General features: G+C 37.6%; 1 protein-coding gene across 1 annotated transcript in view; it reads right to left on the reverse strand.

The window, feature by feature from the left end:
* The window catches only part of PMS1 (PMS1 homolog 1, mismatch repair system component), a 44,184-nt gene that overhangs the window by 14,835 nt on the left and 13,469 nt on the right, over positions 1-15,880 (reverse strand). Inside the window, exons 5-8 of the mRNA XM_009948936.2 lie at positions 10,603-10,719; positions 6,738-6,860; positions 4,635-4,778; positions 2,420-3,306 (exon numbers count right to left, since the gene is read on the reverse strand). Of these exons, the coding sequence (XP_009947238.2) occupies positions 2,420-3,306; positions 4,635-4,778; positions 6,738-6,860; positions 10,603-10,719 (1,271 nt within the window). The remainder of the gene's footprint in view (positions 1-2,419; positions 3,307-4,634; positions 4,779-6,737; positions 6,861-10,602; positions 10,720-15,880) is intronic.

Consider the following 15,880-nt stretch of genomic DNA (forward strand, 5'->3'; position numbering starts at 1 on the left):
ATATGTGATGCTGCCGCATGGAAGCTTTCTCTTCTACCATAACCTAAAGACCACAACATTTTACATTCCAGTTGAGTAAGAAACGCTGGCTCGTTTTGAAAAGGCCATCCTATGTCACTATGAGACATCCATTGGTTGTACTGCTCCCCAAAGGGATTTAAATTCATTTAGAGCTGCTAGAGGAGCCACAGAGATAAACAGAGTTGCTGAAGACAAGCATACCCATTGCAACAAACGCGTGACATTATCACAGCAGGATGGAGGACTAGAGCTCAGGAAAAGTGGTGTCTTGCCAGCAAGCATGCATGAAGTTGGAGGTACAGCGTGCTCAGAAGAACTGTGGCACTTTGGCTGCCCTGTTGTAGATGCGTTTGTTGTTACCTCTAGGTGGCCCAGTTTATCCAGAGTATCTGGTAGGCAAGACTTATGTTCTCTGCCAGAAGTACAACAGTTCTTCTGGATTGTTGCCTTTGAGGAAAAGAGGTCTGCATATCTCTTCCTATTTGCTATTTTCTGAGGCAATTTTAAAAGATTTAAAGTGGAAAAGAGGTACACCACAGCTGAAGTGTAGGGATGCATTACTACCGGAAAATTTTTAAAATTAAAAATTTACTACTGGTAAATTTTTAATTCACTTCAACATCCTCTGGATTCAATCCTACATGTAATGAAAATATATATACACTACATATAACATACTGTATTCAACCCTACATATAAGGAAAACTTCATTACCAGAGAGGTCTCCTTCCTGAACTAATACAAGGTTAATCTGTAGGCACACTCTTAAACTTAACAGTTGTACGAGAAAAGCAACCATGAAATCTCAAAAGCTAAAGCAAAGCAAATTAAAATTTTCTGAAACAGCTGGCAGGACCTTTTGTTCCAATTCATTCAAAGCACTAATATAATCAGAGTAGATTTCTACTACTATATTAATATTTCTGCTAATGCAGAGACGGACAAAACACTTTCTCACATTACGGTTTTGTGATCATGGCATATTTCTTGCTTAGTGAGTTTTAAATTAGGTAAACCAGAAGCTAGATAAAAGGGTTTTACTTAACTCTGATACAGCTGGTATTCAGAACAATGCAGATGTTTTCAAAGTCAAGAAGTCAATGAAAAAAAAAAATTAATAGCAATTCAATAGGTATAGCTTCTCTTTCTTACCATTCTCCTGATCAAATCTCTCAGGTTAAAAATCACAGTTTTGGCTAGAAAAATTCCGTTTTCAGTGGTCTTTGTTAATTCCCTCTCCTTGCTTCCACAATATGTAGAAAACATATCTTCACAACACTTCCAGTGAGTTAGTTCTTCAGAAGCAAAATTTCATTTCCCAAACTTTCTGCTACAAATCACAATGTGCACTCAAATTGTTACATGTAAAACTACTGAAGAACTACTATCTTCCTCATTTGTGTGATGCCTCACAGTGTTTTTTACATTTTATAAAATTACAAACAACATGTAGAAGGTTTGGGTTTTTGTTGGTTTTGTTTGTTTGTTTGGTTGGTTTTTTTAAAACTGTCTTAGAATGTCTCAAAATCTGTTATTCTAATTCATCTTTTACCATAATGTAAGTTCCACATAAAGAACAACATTTGCCTAATATTTTAACTAATCCAGCCTGCTCCCCCTCGTCCCCCCCAAATTAGGCAAAAATATTTCTCTTACTTGCAGATGCATTTCAAAAACTCAGTGACAATTAATTTTAGAAAAATATGGAATTTAGCTATTGAGATTGTAATCTAAAGAGTGATTTGGTTTTGATTGGAACAGATTAAAATTCAAACTGTACTATACTCTCTGAACCAGCACTGGAATAGCTGTTTAGGGGAAAAAGAAATTCCTTGTGTCATTTGATTGGGTTTTACAAATACAATCCTGAGATATCCTGGGTTGGGATATGTACTAAATTAAGAGGAAAAGAGTTTACCAAATGTTCAGTATTAGAGAACCTGAAAAAGAATTCCTATTTTGTAGTGATAAAAAAGAACTGTTAGTCAGAAAAGCTCTCAAGCAACTATACTGTGCCTCATCCATCACCATGCTGGTTTTCATTGACAGTGCACCAGGAGCGACAACACACAGGCAGCCCTCAGAGAACAGAAGTTTGCTGGATTCAGATAGTATATTTTCTTGCCTGTTATCTCTAAATAACAATTGAGCAAAACTGTCCTTACCTAACCACTGCATGGCACAGTGGCAAAACGAACAACTCAAGTTGTCAGTGCACGTCTGCATGCAGTAGATGACGACAACTCACAATACTGATGGTAATCTTGAAAAGTAAAAAATAATTTTCTGTTCTATTTTTTCATAAATAAATGGGAAGATATGATTTTTTTTTAATTCACTACAGGTGACTCATTGATAACCTCCAGATTTAGAAGCTAGTCACAGTCTGACCACTTACTTATTTTTTTCCTCTTCATTCAAATTCTTCCACTGTTCTTCAATTTTCAGCAGGATGTCCTCCATGCTGGTCTTTGGATTATCAGTTATCAATTTTGGACGATATTCTTGAGTGAAAAATCCAATTGCAGACTTTGGTTTCCTTATTATTCTACTACTAATTAAGTCATAAGCCGTCACGTGTCCGAATTTATCACTTATGACATTTCTTTTCTTTATACTTTGATTTGAGATTTGTGGATCATTGCTTTGTTCACCATCATGTTCATTTTCCTTATTAAGTGTTCCTCCAACCAAAATTTTAACAGGTTCCAGGCTGTCTCCTAGACAGTTTTTAAATCCACTTCCCATACTCCAGCTATCAGCAGAGACTTCAGGTAAGTCTTTAGGGACTAAGGCTTCCTCATTATTTTCTATTTTGTCAATATTATCAGAACTCACAAGATGCTCATCAGCTTCTTTAGACTTGGGGTCCACGGGAACACTGTTACTTTGAATATCAGTCATACTCTGTCCATTCTGTTCCTCCTCACACAATAAATTCAAGGAACTGACTGGAAGCACATCACTCTCAGAAATATTTTTTTTGTCCGGGCGACTATGTAGATTATCACCACAAAACGTCTGATGATTTAAGCAGATCTCTGTGTTTTTTCCTGCTTGACAGTTTTGCACATCACTGCTGAATGAAAGGAATGAAATATGAGCATGTAGATCATCGTTTCCAGATGGTCCCATTTCATTAACAACCACATCTGTTTGTTCTGTTCTATGAACAAACTTGTCTTCTGAGGTAACATCTGTTTTACTACTTTCACCAGGGACTGTAGCAGGTAGTGGCCCATACAGTGATTTCAACACATTTTCAACAGCAAGTAAGACAGATTCCTGTGGAAAAAAAAAATAAAAAATACCAAACCATAAAAGCCACACACACAAGCACACCTGAAAATGTAACTGACAGATACTGAGAATATAGAACAATAAGGAAAGTGATCTTATTCAGAATATTTTTTCAGACAAATCTGGACAGATTATTGCATTTCCATTGTTCACACATGCTCAAAAAGACTGACTTGGACGCCTTTAGCCTTAATTACTTTGTGATAGGTATTCTGCTTCACTGGTTTATTCTAGTATCACAAAACTAATTAACTGCTTTCCTTATATCTTGTTATAGGTGACTACTTAAACCAGTATTAGGTAAAGTTATTCCCATCTAATATGGAGTTAGAATCTTATAGTCAAGACGCAAGTCAAGACCAACACCCCATTTCATGTAAGCGTGTTTGTGTAGGTGCTTTTATGGTGCATCTTTCCAAGACAGCTTTGCACCAAACAATGGAAATGAAAAACACCCACAAAATAAAAAAGAAAAAAAAGAGAGAAATAAAGAAAAAAACACCTTTTTGATAATGCTAAAGGAAAGTCATAAACTAGATCAAATGTGAGAATGCGGTGTTAATTTTCATACAAGTGACACTTAAGAGGCAGTACATTTACAAGATTAACACAGACAATACAAAAACTTTCAGTGAAGAACAGGATTAACACACTGATGTGACTACCTACGTGCACTTTGAATAACCACCTTACCTATGTAGCCTTCCTAATTTCTGTGGCACTGTTTTTTCATGTGAAGTGCTAATAAATTAAAGTGACTTTATGGAAATATATCACCACACAGCCTCTAAACCACGGGCACATATAGCCTAAATTTCATGTCCCAATAGTATGAACAGGATATCCTGAAACTTAAGTGATGTCAACAATAACCTATACACATAATGGCAAAATATTGCTTTGACCAGAAATCAACACATACACCCTGCTCCCACCTTAATTACGTTGCATTTAAAAAGGATTACTTAGTGTAATAAGAAGTTAAGCATTAAGATTTATGCAGATACACATCATAATTCCATTTAGCTTCTCTCACTATAAGGACATCTGAAAACAAAGAGATACACACATATATCTGACAGAGCAAAAATAATCTTTGAAATCAATTGGGAAATTAATTTTTGATAAACCTCCACTCAGCCTGTTCAATACTTTTCGAACAAAACAGTTCTGTGATAAAGGCAAGCTATCATGTAACAAAAAAAAACAGTGTCACTATTTACCTTCAAACATTTCAGTAGTCCTAGAAGCCCTTATTATGCTTCCATAACTAAAAGGCTGACAACCCAAAACCAGCTTAAAAACGTAGTTACCTTATAATGAAGTAAAACTTGAGTTTTGTCAGGTGTTAAATTCACATCAACAGCAGAGGCAGGTACAGTAATATTCAAAAAGAAAACAGGATATAAACGAGTACAGTCCTTATGCGTCACCAGACTGTAGTACTGTCGAATTAACTATGGATTGATTTAATAAAGAAAAGTCAGTAAAGGCAATAAAATAGGCACAAAGGCACAGAAACAAAATTCGACATTTTAAAAGCTTAAGTGGTTTGTTGGGTTTTTTTTTGAAGTTAAAGGAATGCTGAAAAGGTCCTCGTGGGTATACATATATGCCAGAATAATCACTAAAAGGGCAGTTATCTTCACAACTAAATTAGAAAAAAAAAGGAACCAATTCCAAGACACTAATGGTTGCTACTTTGACCTTCTGAAGGAACATACTGATCACACTTGGAAGAAAAGATATGATATGCCCAACTCTGACTGCAACTCCAATACTTACTTCCTCAATCAATGTAAATAGTGTTATTTATTTGTTTTTTAAAGAAAATCTACTTAATATAGCATACAACTACACCACTATCTCTTTCAGTCAAACCAGTCTGTTTGAGAGAGTAGCACTTGCACCACAGACCTGCCCTTTTCCCTGAATAGGATTACCTTTTTCCTTTTATTAACCAAATTATAAATTTACAGCTTTTCTCAAACTTTGTCCTTAGTGTTTTCACTATAATCCTCCCAAAAACTCCTCCAAAAGACTACAAAATTATTTAGCTGTTTCAGAATTTTGGTCTTGTTAACTAGAAGGATCAAATAAAGATCCTTGCATTTCCCTCTAGGGTCAGAGACCCTTCAACAGACATACATACTGGAGAAAAGAATACGTAAACGAGACAAAAATTGCAAGTGTAAAAAATGAAGAGCCGCTGCAGTTAAAATTTTATTTTTAAAATTAATTTTTAACTCTTAAATATTGTTTAAATAACACTGAACTTATTTAAATATTTTCAAGCTATCTTAACCTTAATATTCCTGCAGTCTGTCCTGAGCTGGCACTGAACTGTAGTAGTAAGAGGGCCACCAGCACTTCTTCCCCATACATAGCATGGAGATACAAGTGATTTATAGCGTGGAGGTAAAAGTGATCTATAGCTTGTTTTGCAAACCTATCAAAATATATTCTTACAGATGTATTGTTACCTTTGGCTGGCCAAAAAAATGAAAAAATTTAAAAACTGGACAAAAACAAACAAAAAAAGGCAGCAGAAGGGCAACATTTTTCCTCTGTATGATAGCACTCTGAATCCCACCTTGAACTTAGGCCTCCATGCCTGGGTTGAAAAGCTGTCTCTGTCATGGGATTCAAGCTGAGCTTTGAACTCCCAGAAGAACCAGGCACACCAAATACTGCGTAGAGATAGATTAGCCTTATCTGGCACTTAACACACCAACACAAGCTCAGGGTTTACATCTACAGAGCTTTGCTTGCCAATTGAAAACTACTTCATTGTCTCCACTTTAAAACCTACGTGTATACTTTGGCATGAACATGATTTCTTTTCTGGGGAGGGCAAAGAATAGCACAGTAAGGCTCCTCCAAGCGACGTAGCGTGAGAAACGCAAGAGTATCAAATTCTGCCTACACAATGCCTAGCTGTAGCCAATGCTGCTGCACTATCACTTTCATTTTTATCCAATGCATACACAAATTTAAAGGGAAAGTATGTGTATTTGCTTGATACAGCAGGATGCGGACAAAACTGAAACTTTATTTTTGGAAGAGTTCTCTTATAAGAAACTACATAAAATTCCCTCAGAGAACGGCACAAGTGATTTCTGCAGGCTAATCCAAAGAAAGAACCAACTATTCTGGTGTCTCACACAGAGTATCTGAAATTACACTTTTTTAAAACAGCCATATACATAACCTCCAGCTCTGTGGTAGTAAGTGACTACAGCAAATGGAACAGAACTGAGGCACCAAGCTTGTGGAAGAGGTTTCTGTTGTAAATGCTAATATCTTCACCTGTAATACTCTACTTATGTGGGGAAAAGGCTGCACATTGCATATGTTTCTCTGTCCTCAAAGAAGGCACGTTTCTATTCCTTGAATAAAAAGCTAGAGGATGTTACCTTCAGTATTTCCTTCTGATGAACTGGACGATCATTTATAAAAATAAAACTCCTTTCTGAACTTGAAAGGCTTGTCAAAGAACTTTCTGATTCAGCTTTTGGGAGAAATCCGGAAAGATTTATCTGCAATGACAAAACAAATACAGTGCAAAAGTCTTTAAGAGAGAACCCCAAAAAGGTTTTTTCAGAGCCAAGATACTAAAATGAAATTGTACAGAAGTCCAGGTCATTCAAACACATGCATTGCTTCTTGAAAGTTATAATACAAAAAAATAAAAGCACTTAAAGAAAAGAGGTTGAGAAGGATGGGTTTGTATCTATTTTCCTTGATCAATTTGATTGAGAAATTTCTGATTTTGGACTGCCAGTTGCACCAGGTTGCTGTCTGCAGTTGAGGGCTGCAGAGAAAAACACCAACCAGCTTTAAGTTTGCTGACTGTAGGGTTGCCAACTTAACCCCTGTACAAGCTAAAGGCATGCACTGCTGCCCAATCTGGTGAAGGCAGTAGTGGATTACCCATACAGGGAAAGCCCAAAACACACAATCCCTCCATCTCTACATGCAGGGCACCTTAAATAGCTTGTCATAGGGCATTTATTCAGGGCACCTAAATTTACCTATGCCACCTGTATCCAAATCACCTGACTCTCAAGAGTGCCGAGCACCCACAATTCACAGACCACAGCAGAACCTGTGAGCACACAGCACTGCCAAAGAGCCTTGGAAAAATCACACAATTTGAGTACCTACCATTAAGTCCAAGTTTTGAGATTCTTCTGTTGAGATTCTTTAGCTTAGGTTTTTTTAGGTCAAAATGAGGCCAATGACTTGTGCTGCCTATTCCATCACCACCTCCTCTCCCCCACCAAGCAACTTTGAAACTGTTGGACCAATTTCAATTCGATCTGATGAAGAGGCAGAAATCCCAAAGATATTCTATTTCCACAACTTCTGTGATAACTGACAGCTGTTTGGAGAGGAGAGGCTCAAGATAATGGCCTTACTGAGGAAAGTGCAATCATAACTTTTCAAAAGCCAGGATCCATCAGCATGTAAGAAATGACATGTCAATCAGCCCACATACTGCCCCACACATCGCCCCACTGCCCAAACTAACAGGTGAAGGAACACTGGGGCATCATGAGTATGGAGATTTTGGAGAGAAGGGAAAGTTTGGAGAATATTCTGGTAGCAGGGCGGATCACTGAACACAGAAATCAGGCCTTGTTAGCTTTGCTTTTGGCAGAACCGCTTGTATTTACTAAAATCCAAATTATCATGCATTTGAAACGGAACTTAAAATCCCTGGGATTTGGCTTACCCTTCCCATTCATCTACGTCACTCGAGCTATATGCTCATGTGCTCCCTTATTCCCTCTTGACCTTGTAATAACCATTCTGTGCTAAAGCTGGAGTCTTCTGGTCAGCAACGTTGCACATAACCAAACACCCCTGGTCAAGTTAAAGAGGTGTCAAATATCTGCTGGACGATTATCAGAAAACAACATGCAGCACTTCCAGATTTTATTCTGGAACTTTAGCACATCCTCCCTGAATGTTCCTCCTCTATGCTTCAAACTCCTTTTCTAATTCCCAAGTATTTGTACAAGTCTTTCACTTCAAACAATATTTTTATATACAGACAACATCAAAGCAAAACTGAAAGTCTCGAAAAAACTCATTTAAGAAGTTGCCAGACTTAGAAATGGCTGACTCCCGTTACTATTTAAAGCCATGTAGACTATATCACTGTGCTCATTAAAAGTCAGCAACAATTTCTAAAACTACTCTTAGTTATTAGACTTTTCATATATGAAAGTATATGAAGTATAAAGACAAAATTACAGAGACTGGGAAATACTACAGAATTTTTGCTTTTAAATTAGATCAACTGTTTTCAAAATTAATACTTTAATCAAAACAACTTATACACATATTCAACTACATTTATGTTGAGTGGACAGTAGAATGTCTTTCTTAAGATGTACCTTTTTCCCAGTGGCATGTGTACCTGCTAAACCGAACCCCCACAGAAAAAGAAGAGACTGGGAAAATTTCCTGTGTGAAAGTTTTCAGTCAAAATAGATCCACCCATTTACAAGACTAGGGATGTGAAAAGCATAGATGCGGTTTTGTACATGCAAAAAGTTGTGTCAATTATTTATTTTCTCAGTTTTCTTCTTATTTTACAAGTAGCTCCTGAGCTTGCATGTCTTGGAGACAGCTTGAAATGTTTCCTTGTTTCATTCAGTGCTCATAATGGAGATGTTTTGAAGAAGGCCAGTCTTGAAAATCCCTGGATCACTTGTTATAGAAGTTTTAACTCTGCAGTTAGTAAGGTATAGCTTACAGAAAGCTGTTTATAGCAACACTGGTTTTGTCTTCAGAGCAGACTTTGCAGCAAAGGAGTATGAAGGTACACAATGAACAAGAAAGGAAAAGGAGAATGAAACAGAGTTGCCCTCTGGTCTGTGTACTGAATGAGGCATGGACCTAATGGGAAGGAAAAAAGCAGCATGCACCTTGTCATCAAATACCTATCCCAATACTTACACACAGGGGGAAAGAAAGGGTTACATATGCAACCTTAATTCTGTCATTTCACGGTGTTTGGCTGCTTAATTTAGAAATGTCCATGGTTTCTGAACAGAGAGCTGTGCGTGAGCAATATGCATGGATATACCTATAAACGATGCACGTGGTATTTTACACACTATTTAGAGACGGAGAGAGAGATGGAATGTTCCCCAACTTCTATTCAAGGAATACGGACGCCTCACGATATAGCAGAGAGGTAATGTGAGAACCTGAGTGCTTTCTTCAAGATTGTTCCTTCTAAATACACCCATGTCTTCCCTTCGGAGCCCCTGCACTTGCCCTGGTGGGCACATCCGACTCGCATTCAGGCAAGAATGACTCTGGATGTTCTGTTCAGACATAAGCAACTAAAACTTTGTGAAGCAACTTTGCTTTTTTCCCTCCATTTTCCTGCACATGTACACTACAAACATTCTGATAAACTCAAGGTTGAAGTCTGAATAATGCCTTAAACTTTAATATATATATATACACACACACACATATATATACTTTCAGACTTTATTAGTATGGTAAGCTGTGTTTAATAGCCACTGTGACTTTACAGATGATTCATCTCATCTATGTGACTGGTCAAGATTTATTACTACAAGATAGAGGAAAATGTCACTTTGAAGGATCAGCTGTAGCAAGACTCCCCTTTATAAGAATATCTCCAACAAAAATGGAAGCAGAGTAAAAAATTTTTTTTAAATATTAGACAAAGGAGAATGTCATGGGGAATTCCCTCAATGCCAACACGGGCAAAGAAAGCCAAGTGCACTCAATTTTTTGAAAACCAACTAGTATTTCCTTGAAATATACGTATAATAGAAATTTTGCGTAACTTGCCTTCTAAGGTTTCTTTTGCTGCTCAGGTGCTCCTCACTGAAATTGAGGGGATATTCTTTAGAGCATAAGACTAAGAGGCCATGATGAGAACGATATAAATGCTTAGATATTAATCAGAGCACAACCTGCCTGTGGGCCAGGAATCCCAGCTTAGACAGCTCTGAGCAATCAGCAGTTCTGCATTTGTCATCACAACTGTTTTTACTGCCATTTGATCAGTGCCACATGAATCCTGACTAGATGATTCTTGGAGTGGATTTTCAATCACCAAACCAATTAATTTTACAGAGAGGACAGTAATAGAATCAAATGCATTAATCAGATGTCAATCCGGAGATAATACTCTCTTTTTTAAAGTCTCCTTTTTGAATATTGATTTAGCTCTCTTCATTGACACGCTTTAAGTGGATTCAGGATAAGGAAGTTTAAACTCACCTCAGGGTCTTCACAGCAGTGCTGAAAAGGTACCATACTGCCCATAACGGCTGTTCCCAGAACTGACATACAGGCCATTTTGTGATCTGACACCCTGGTCTTCTGCCAAATAACTGCCTGAAACAAATGGCACAGAGTCAAATTTTTGACATTATATTTGTCAAACTCAAGCCATGTCTATGAACATGCATATGCAACTGCACCCATACTGTATATGTAACATTCTGTACTTTGACCCTCTTACATCCACAACTTTCAGTGTTAACACACACGATTATGGTACTTTTTGGCATATCTTCTCATATTGTATTACTTATTTAGGCTCTTAGAAACTGCAAAATTAAGCAAAGTTTGTATGTATGGACGTTACACGGCTCACCTGGACTTCTGCACCTGAAACAATTATTAAAACCAAATCAATAAAAATACTACTTCTCCTCTTAGATATATAGCAGTAGGCTTCGTGTTTTTACCGAGCACACAAATTGAGGGTTTATGATGTGTCTTTGGCACGGTGGTCAACATTTGAAGGTGGGCACTGCAATGCCTATGGTACTAATACTCAAGAGATAGGGCATTTTGGTAGAAACCAGGCTATTCGATGTCCATTCATAGCTTTCATCTGGATACTCTATGTCTATGACAAGCCTGCTACTTAGAAAGGAAAGCAGTTTCTAAGGAAGTATTTATAAGGAAAGCAGTTGTTTGTCGAATGCAAACTTTGTAAAAGTTAGAAGGATAGAAGGATATCTGCTCTATGAGCTACATATCTTGCAGTACTATTGCAAAGATTTAATAAATATAGTAAGGCAGGATGAACTGCAACTTGCATCAGAAGAAGTTACCTGTCAAGTCTACTTACATATACAGAAAGTATTAGCTACTTTGGGAGACGAAATTTTGTCTCTCACTAATAAGAAGTCCTAAACCAAACAGCCACAAATTTAACTCTGAATTTGCTGACTTTTATTGCTCTGTATCAACAACAAAAAGGTTTTGCTTAGTTTGCTTTCTGCTTCTAGGCAACCGAGACTGCTAGACTCAGATCCACTTTATTTCTGTCACTGTTAGCTGACAATGTATTTCAATGTGCAACATTCAAATATAAAAGGAAAAAAATGCAAGTTGCACTTTAAATCTGATGTCACAGTGCTGTTTAAAATTGGTGTTTTAAATAGTTGCTAGGTGTCCAATAAATTCAAAATGAGTTCACAGTATTCTGGTACAGGATATTATGTGAAAGCATAGTGAGCAAGTAAAGAATACACATGCACCCATTTCAAGAAACGCAATACATAGCATTAAAATTCCACCTGTCCAATGAGATATTTGCTGGCCTTGAGGGATGAATTCCACGGAAGAACATGGTGCTCCTGTAAAATGATATTCCCTTCCTACAGGACAGGTGGAATTGTAAAGCTTTGAGACTGTTGAGCCTAAAACCATTCCCCAAATCCTTAATCTTCCATTTCCATGTACTCTGCAGCATTTGTGAAGTGGGACACTTTCTAGTCCTGCCTGAATCTAACTCACCTCCTAGACACCAGCCTGACAGCCCTTTGCATATGCTGGATCACAGCTCAGTCACCCTACAGCGAGCATGAATCCCTCAAACATAAAGGACAATTTACATCAGGGAGGGCAATGAATACAAAAAGGGGAGAAGGAGAAATGAGGAAGCAGAGCCACAGGCTGGTGTCCACAGCTCTGGCAGGGAAAGTGCCCACCATGCTTCAGCAGCAGGCAGCAGCAAAGGACAGCCCAGGGCTGCCCAAAGCATGCTGCCTCTCAGCCTCTCTCCTCTACACCTGCTGTAAATCTCCTCAAAGACATTTTGGAGTGATGAAAGAATTTGTCCTCTTCTTTAGAGCTCCTCTTATAAAACATATCCTGTACTGCTTCTATTTTAAAATTGATTACTTAAAATGGAAACACAAAGTGCCAAACAATTTTTTCATTACTGGATATATTTTAAATTAAATGCATGTGACCAAACGGAGAAAGACACTTGTTACATGACTAACAAAAACATCATGGTGTTTATTTTTGGTTATACTAGTGTGATGCCGTAGGTAGAGATATAAATCTTAACTGCTGATTAATGCAAGGTTATTACACTGCTTGACCTGCTGAACGGCTGATACTCAGGACTGTGAAAAGATCACTTCAGTAAGGTGGTTTTAAGCAAGTTGTGGAAAATAAGAACTTATTAAATGCAAATTTGCTAAAAGTAGATACTGTTAATAAGTTTAGTGGGTATTTTTTAACTAGTCATACATTTATCAGATATTAATACTCAGAGCTACAGATAAAATTTTAGGAACTAGTTACCACTGTAAGTTAAATTAAAGCCTACATACTAAAGAGGCCAGGCAACTCCTAACTTTCTATACTATATAAACACAGACTAGGTTGTGTGTTCATTTTTAGCCCTGACTGCACATTATGAAACAACACCATAGGAATAGCTGGTAATTTAAAGAAAATTATTTTTCTAGACTCTCCAGATACATCAATAGGCATTTAAAAATCCACAAAAAATGCCTATTCCATTTAATTTATTTTAGAAAGTGCCTGTTTTCATGAGGTTCCTGCAATACCCTATTTTTTTAACCTTGCTTATACCCTTTAGTTCAGCTAAAAATACACACCCACACACACCCCCCATTTTTTTTTCTAGGTCATATAAAGCAAGTGTCCAGGATGAGCCAAGGAAGAATCTGACTCTAGTCAGTATGATGACACTGCAGAAACAGCTTACTCAAAGATATATTATTACATATGGCCCATCTTAGGTTTTGCTAGAGCTAGCCAAATATATCCCACCTCTCTCCTTGTTTCATTGAAGGGGATTACATGATCTAGATCTTATAAAATGTCCTAACGTATATAAAATCTAGTGCACATATATAGAAGATAAGTATGTGTGCGTGTCTGTGTGTATGTATTTCTCCAGCCCCATCCACCCCTAGGACATAGGCACATGCATACTTTGTGCAGGATGACAACACACATGCACACATAGAGCAGGCATCTCTGTTATTTCAGGTTGTAAACACATAGCCCAGAAGGACTCCTTGAAAAATGTGTAGAGTGGAAAAAGAGTATGCAACCTCTTCCCACTGGGGTCTCTCGTATGGCACCAAGGAGAGTAAGAGCTGCTCATTATTTGTCTCCTCAAAGACATCAAGGAAGGACAGAGAAAAAAATGCAGCTACTCCTCATCCTGAACTAGCCTTTGTGTTTCACCAGCATCCACAATGATTTGAAATGACAGGCAAAAGAAAAATCTTAATTAGAGCTGGGGACTGGATGCTGTCGCTGACTGTGGCCACTTCAGTGCAGCTATGATGCTACAAGTTAAACAGATTCACAGTTTACCTTATTACTACATAACAGCAGTAACTTAAAGCGGACTTTCACTACTCAGAAACCATATATTCTCTTTATTAATTTTATGATAATTGTTGTGTTATTTATCCTGTAACAAAATTGAAGGGTATAAAAGTCCAATAGAGTTTGCACCATACATGAGTTAGCTCTGTAAAAGAGAATTGTATTTCAGTCTTTCTAATTTTGTTTTACATACTTCAAAAATCCCGCCACCCTGGCATCCAAGATCCCACTGCAGACAGTTCATTCTTTGGCCAGGATGTTCCTTAGCTTTCCTGACTTAAAACCTCACAGTTTATTAGGCTCTAACGTAACTGAAAAGATTGCTGCCTACCTGCTAAGATCCTGAGTATAAAAACTGGAACAAAGCCACACAGCAACATCCAAAGCTTGAATTAAGCCCAAGGGAAACAAAAAGATATCGCCTTGTACAATGTGTATAATCTCTTTTGCTTATGATGTGCAGATAACTAGCTGCAAGAGCTGGCACGTTCTCTGTAGTGGAAGAAAGCCTAAGACCAAGAAGAGATCAAGATAAAGTCTTGACCACATTCTTTAATATCCCAGCCCTTAAAAGTGTTGATGCTGTTTATCAGCTCCATGCCGTAACTGGTTTCTTGTTTTAAAACCAATGGTAAGTTATTTTACTAAAAGAGAGCTCTTGCATAATCTTCTCTTGAAAACAGAAATCACAGCAGTTTTTCAATTTACCTCAAAGAAAAATAATACAACTCTCTACATAATTATTTTCCCCGTGTATTTTATACTTGCCCCTCAGGAATCAGTTGTCCCATCCATTTAATAAGTGATGACAGGACAACAATTACCAGTGGAGGTATGCAATAGAGAAACTCAAGGCACCATTTTTCCCCCTCATCAGACGCAGTTGACATACCTGTCTATCCCATGGGCATCAGACGTTACAGCTATCAAGGGGATTTGCTGAAAGACAGTCATGTTCCACAGCATTGTTCATCCAACAAATTCTGACGTATTTCCTACTCAGATTTTCCTTTTGTTATACGAGAGCACCCTCTTCATGAAAAGGCTTTCTTGAGCATCACACAGTGGAGAAATGATTGGATTTGGGAGCTGGGAGGTAAGTTAGGAGAGGAGCTAACAGATATTACAAAGAGCCTAGGACCTTCTTCTGGTAATACACGTCTTCAGAGCCTTTCAAGAATTACAAAGATTATAGACACCTGTAAGTTTTTTGGCTGCTTTAACCACACATGTTCAGCTATGGGTGTTTAAAGAAATTATATTTCCATAGCAGAAGGAAACAAAAATAAAAGCTCCCAAACAATTGAACTACTGTCAAAAAACACAGTTTCTAATCCTAAACTGTCATTCAGAGGATGTACATCACCACACTGAATTCAATTTAAATAAAGGGAGGTTTAAAAGCCTTTTGTAAAATAGCGGTTAACAAAAATAATTGACCTAACTGTGTCAAAGTATATTGGTAAGAAAAAGGGGAAACTCCCAGGTGGCTTTGGAAACATACTTTTGCTGCTAACCTTTTTTAAGCATTCCAAATGACTGTGAAAGGCTTGCAAGAGCTAAAGGCACATCTCAGATTTTGCAACACACACAGCATATGTGGAACAGTAATTGTTTTGAGATTTCAGGCATATACTGTGCTGTCATTTGAAAAAAGTGATGGATGAGAAACTGGAAACCTCAAGGAATTAGTAATAGGATATAAAGCATTTCACCTCTAGGTCACCAGTTCAAATTCAACCAGGTTGGTAGTGACCAAAAGTAGTTACCATCTGGCAGCTGTTCTGCGGCTGATGTAAATCGAGTTGAGGGTCTCAGCGCATTTCCTAGTGGACAGGTGTCCTCAGCACAAAACCCACCATAATTAACCCTCTGTTTGGCT

Source organism: Leptosomus discolor, chromosome 5 (genome assembly GCF_034619465.1).
Source record: "Leptosomus discolor isolate bLepDis1 chromosome 5, bLepDis1.hap2, whole genome shotgun sequence".
Taxonomy (NCBI): domain Eukaryota; kingdom Metazoa; phylum Chordata; class Aves; order Leptosomiformes; family Leptosomidae; genus Leptosomus; species Leptosomus discolor.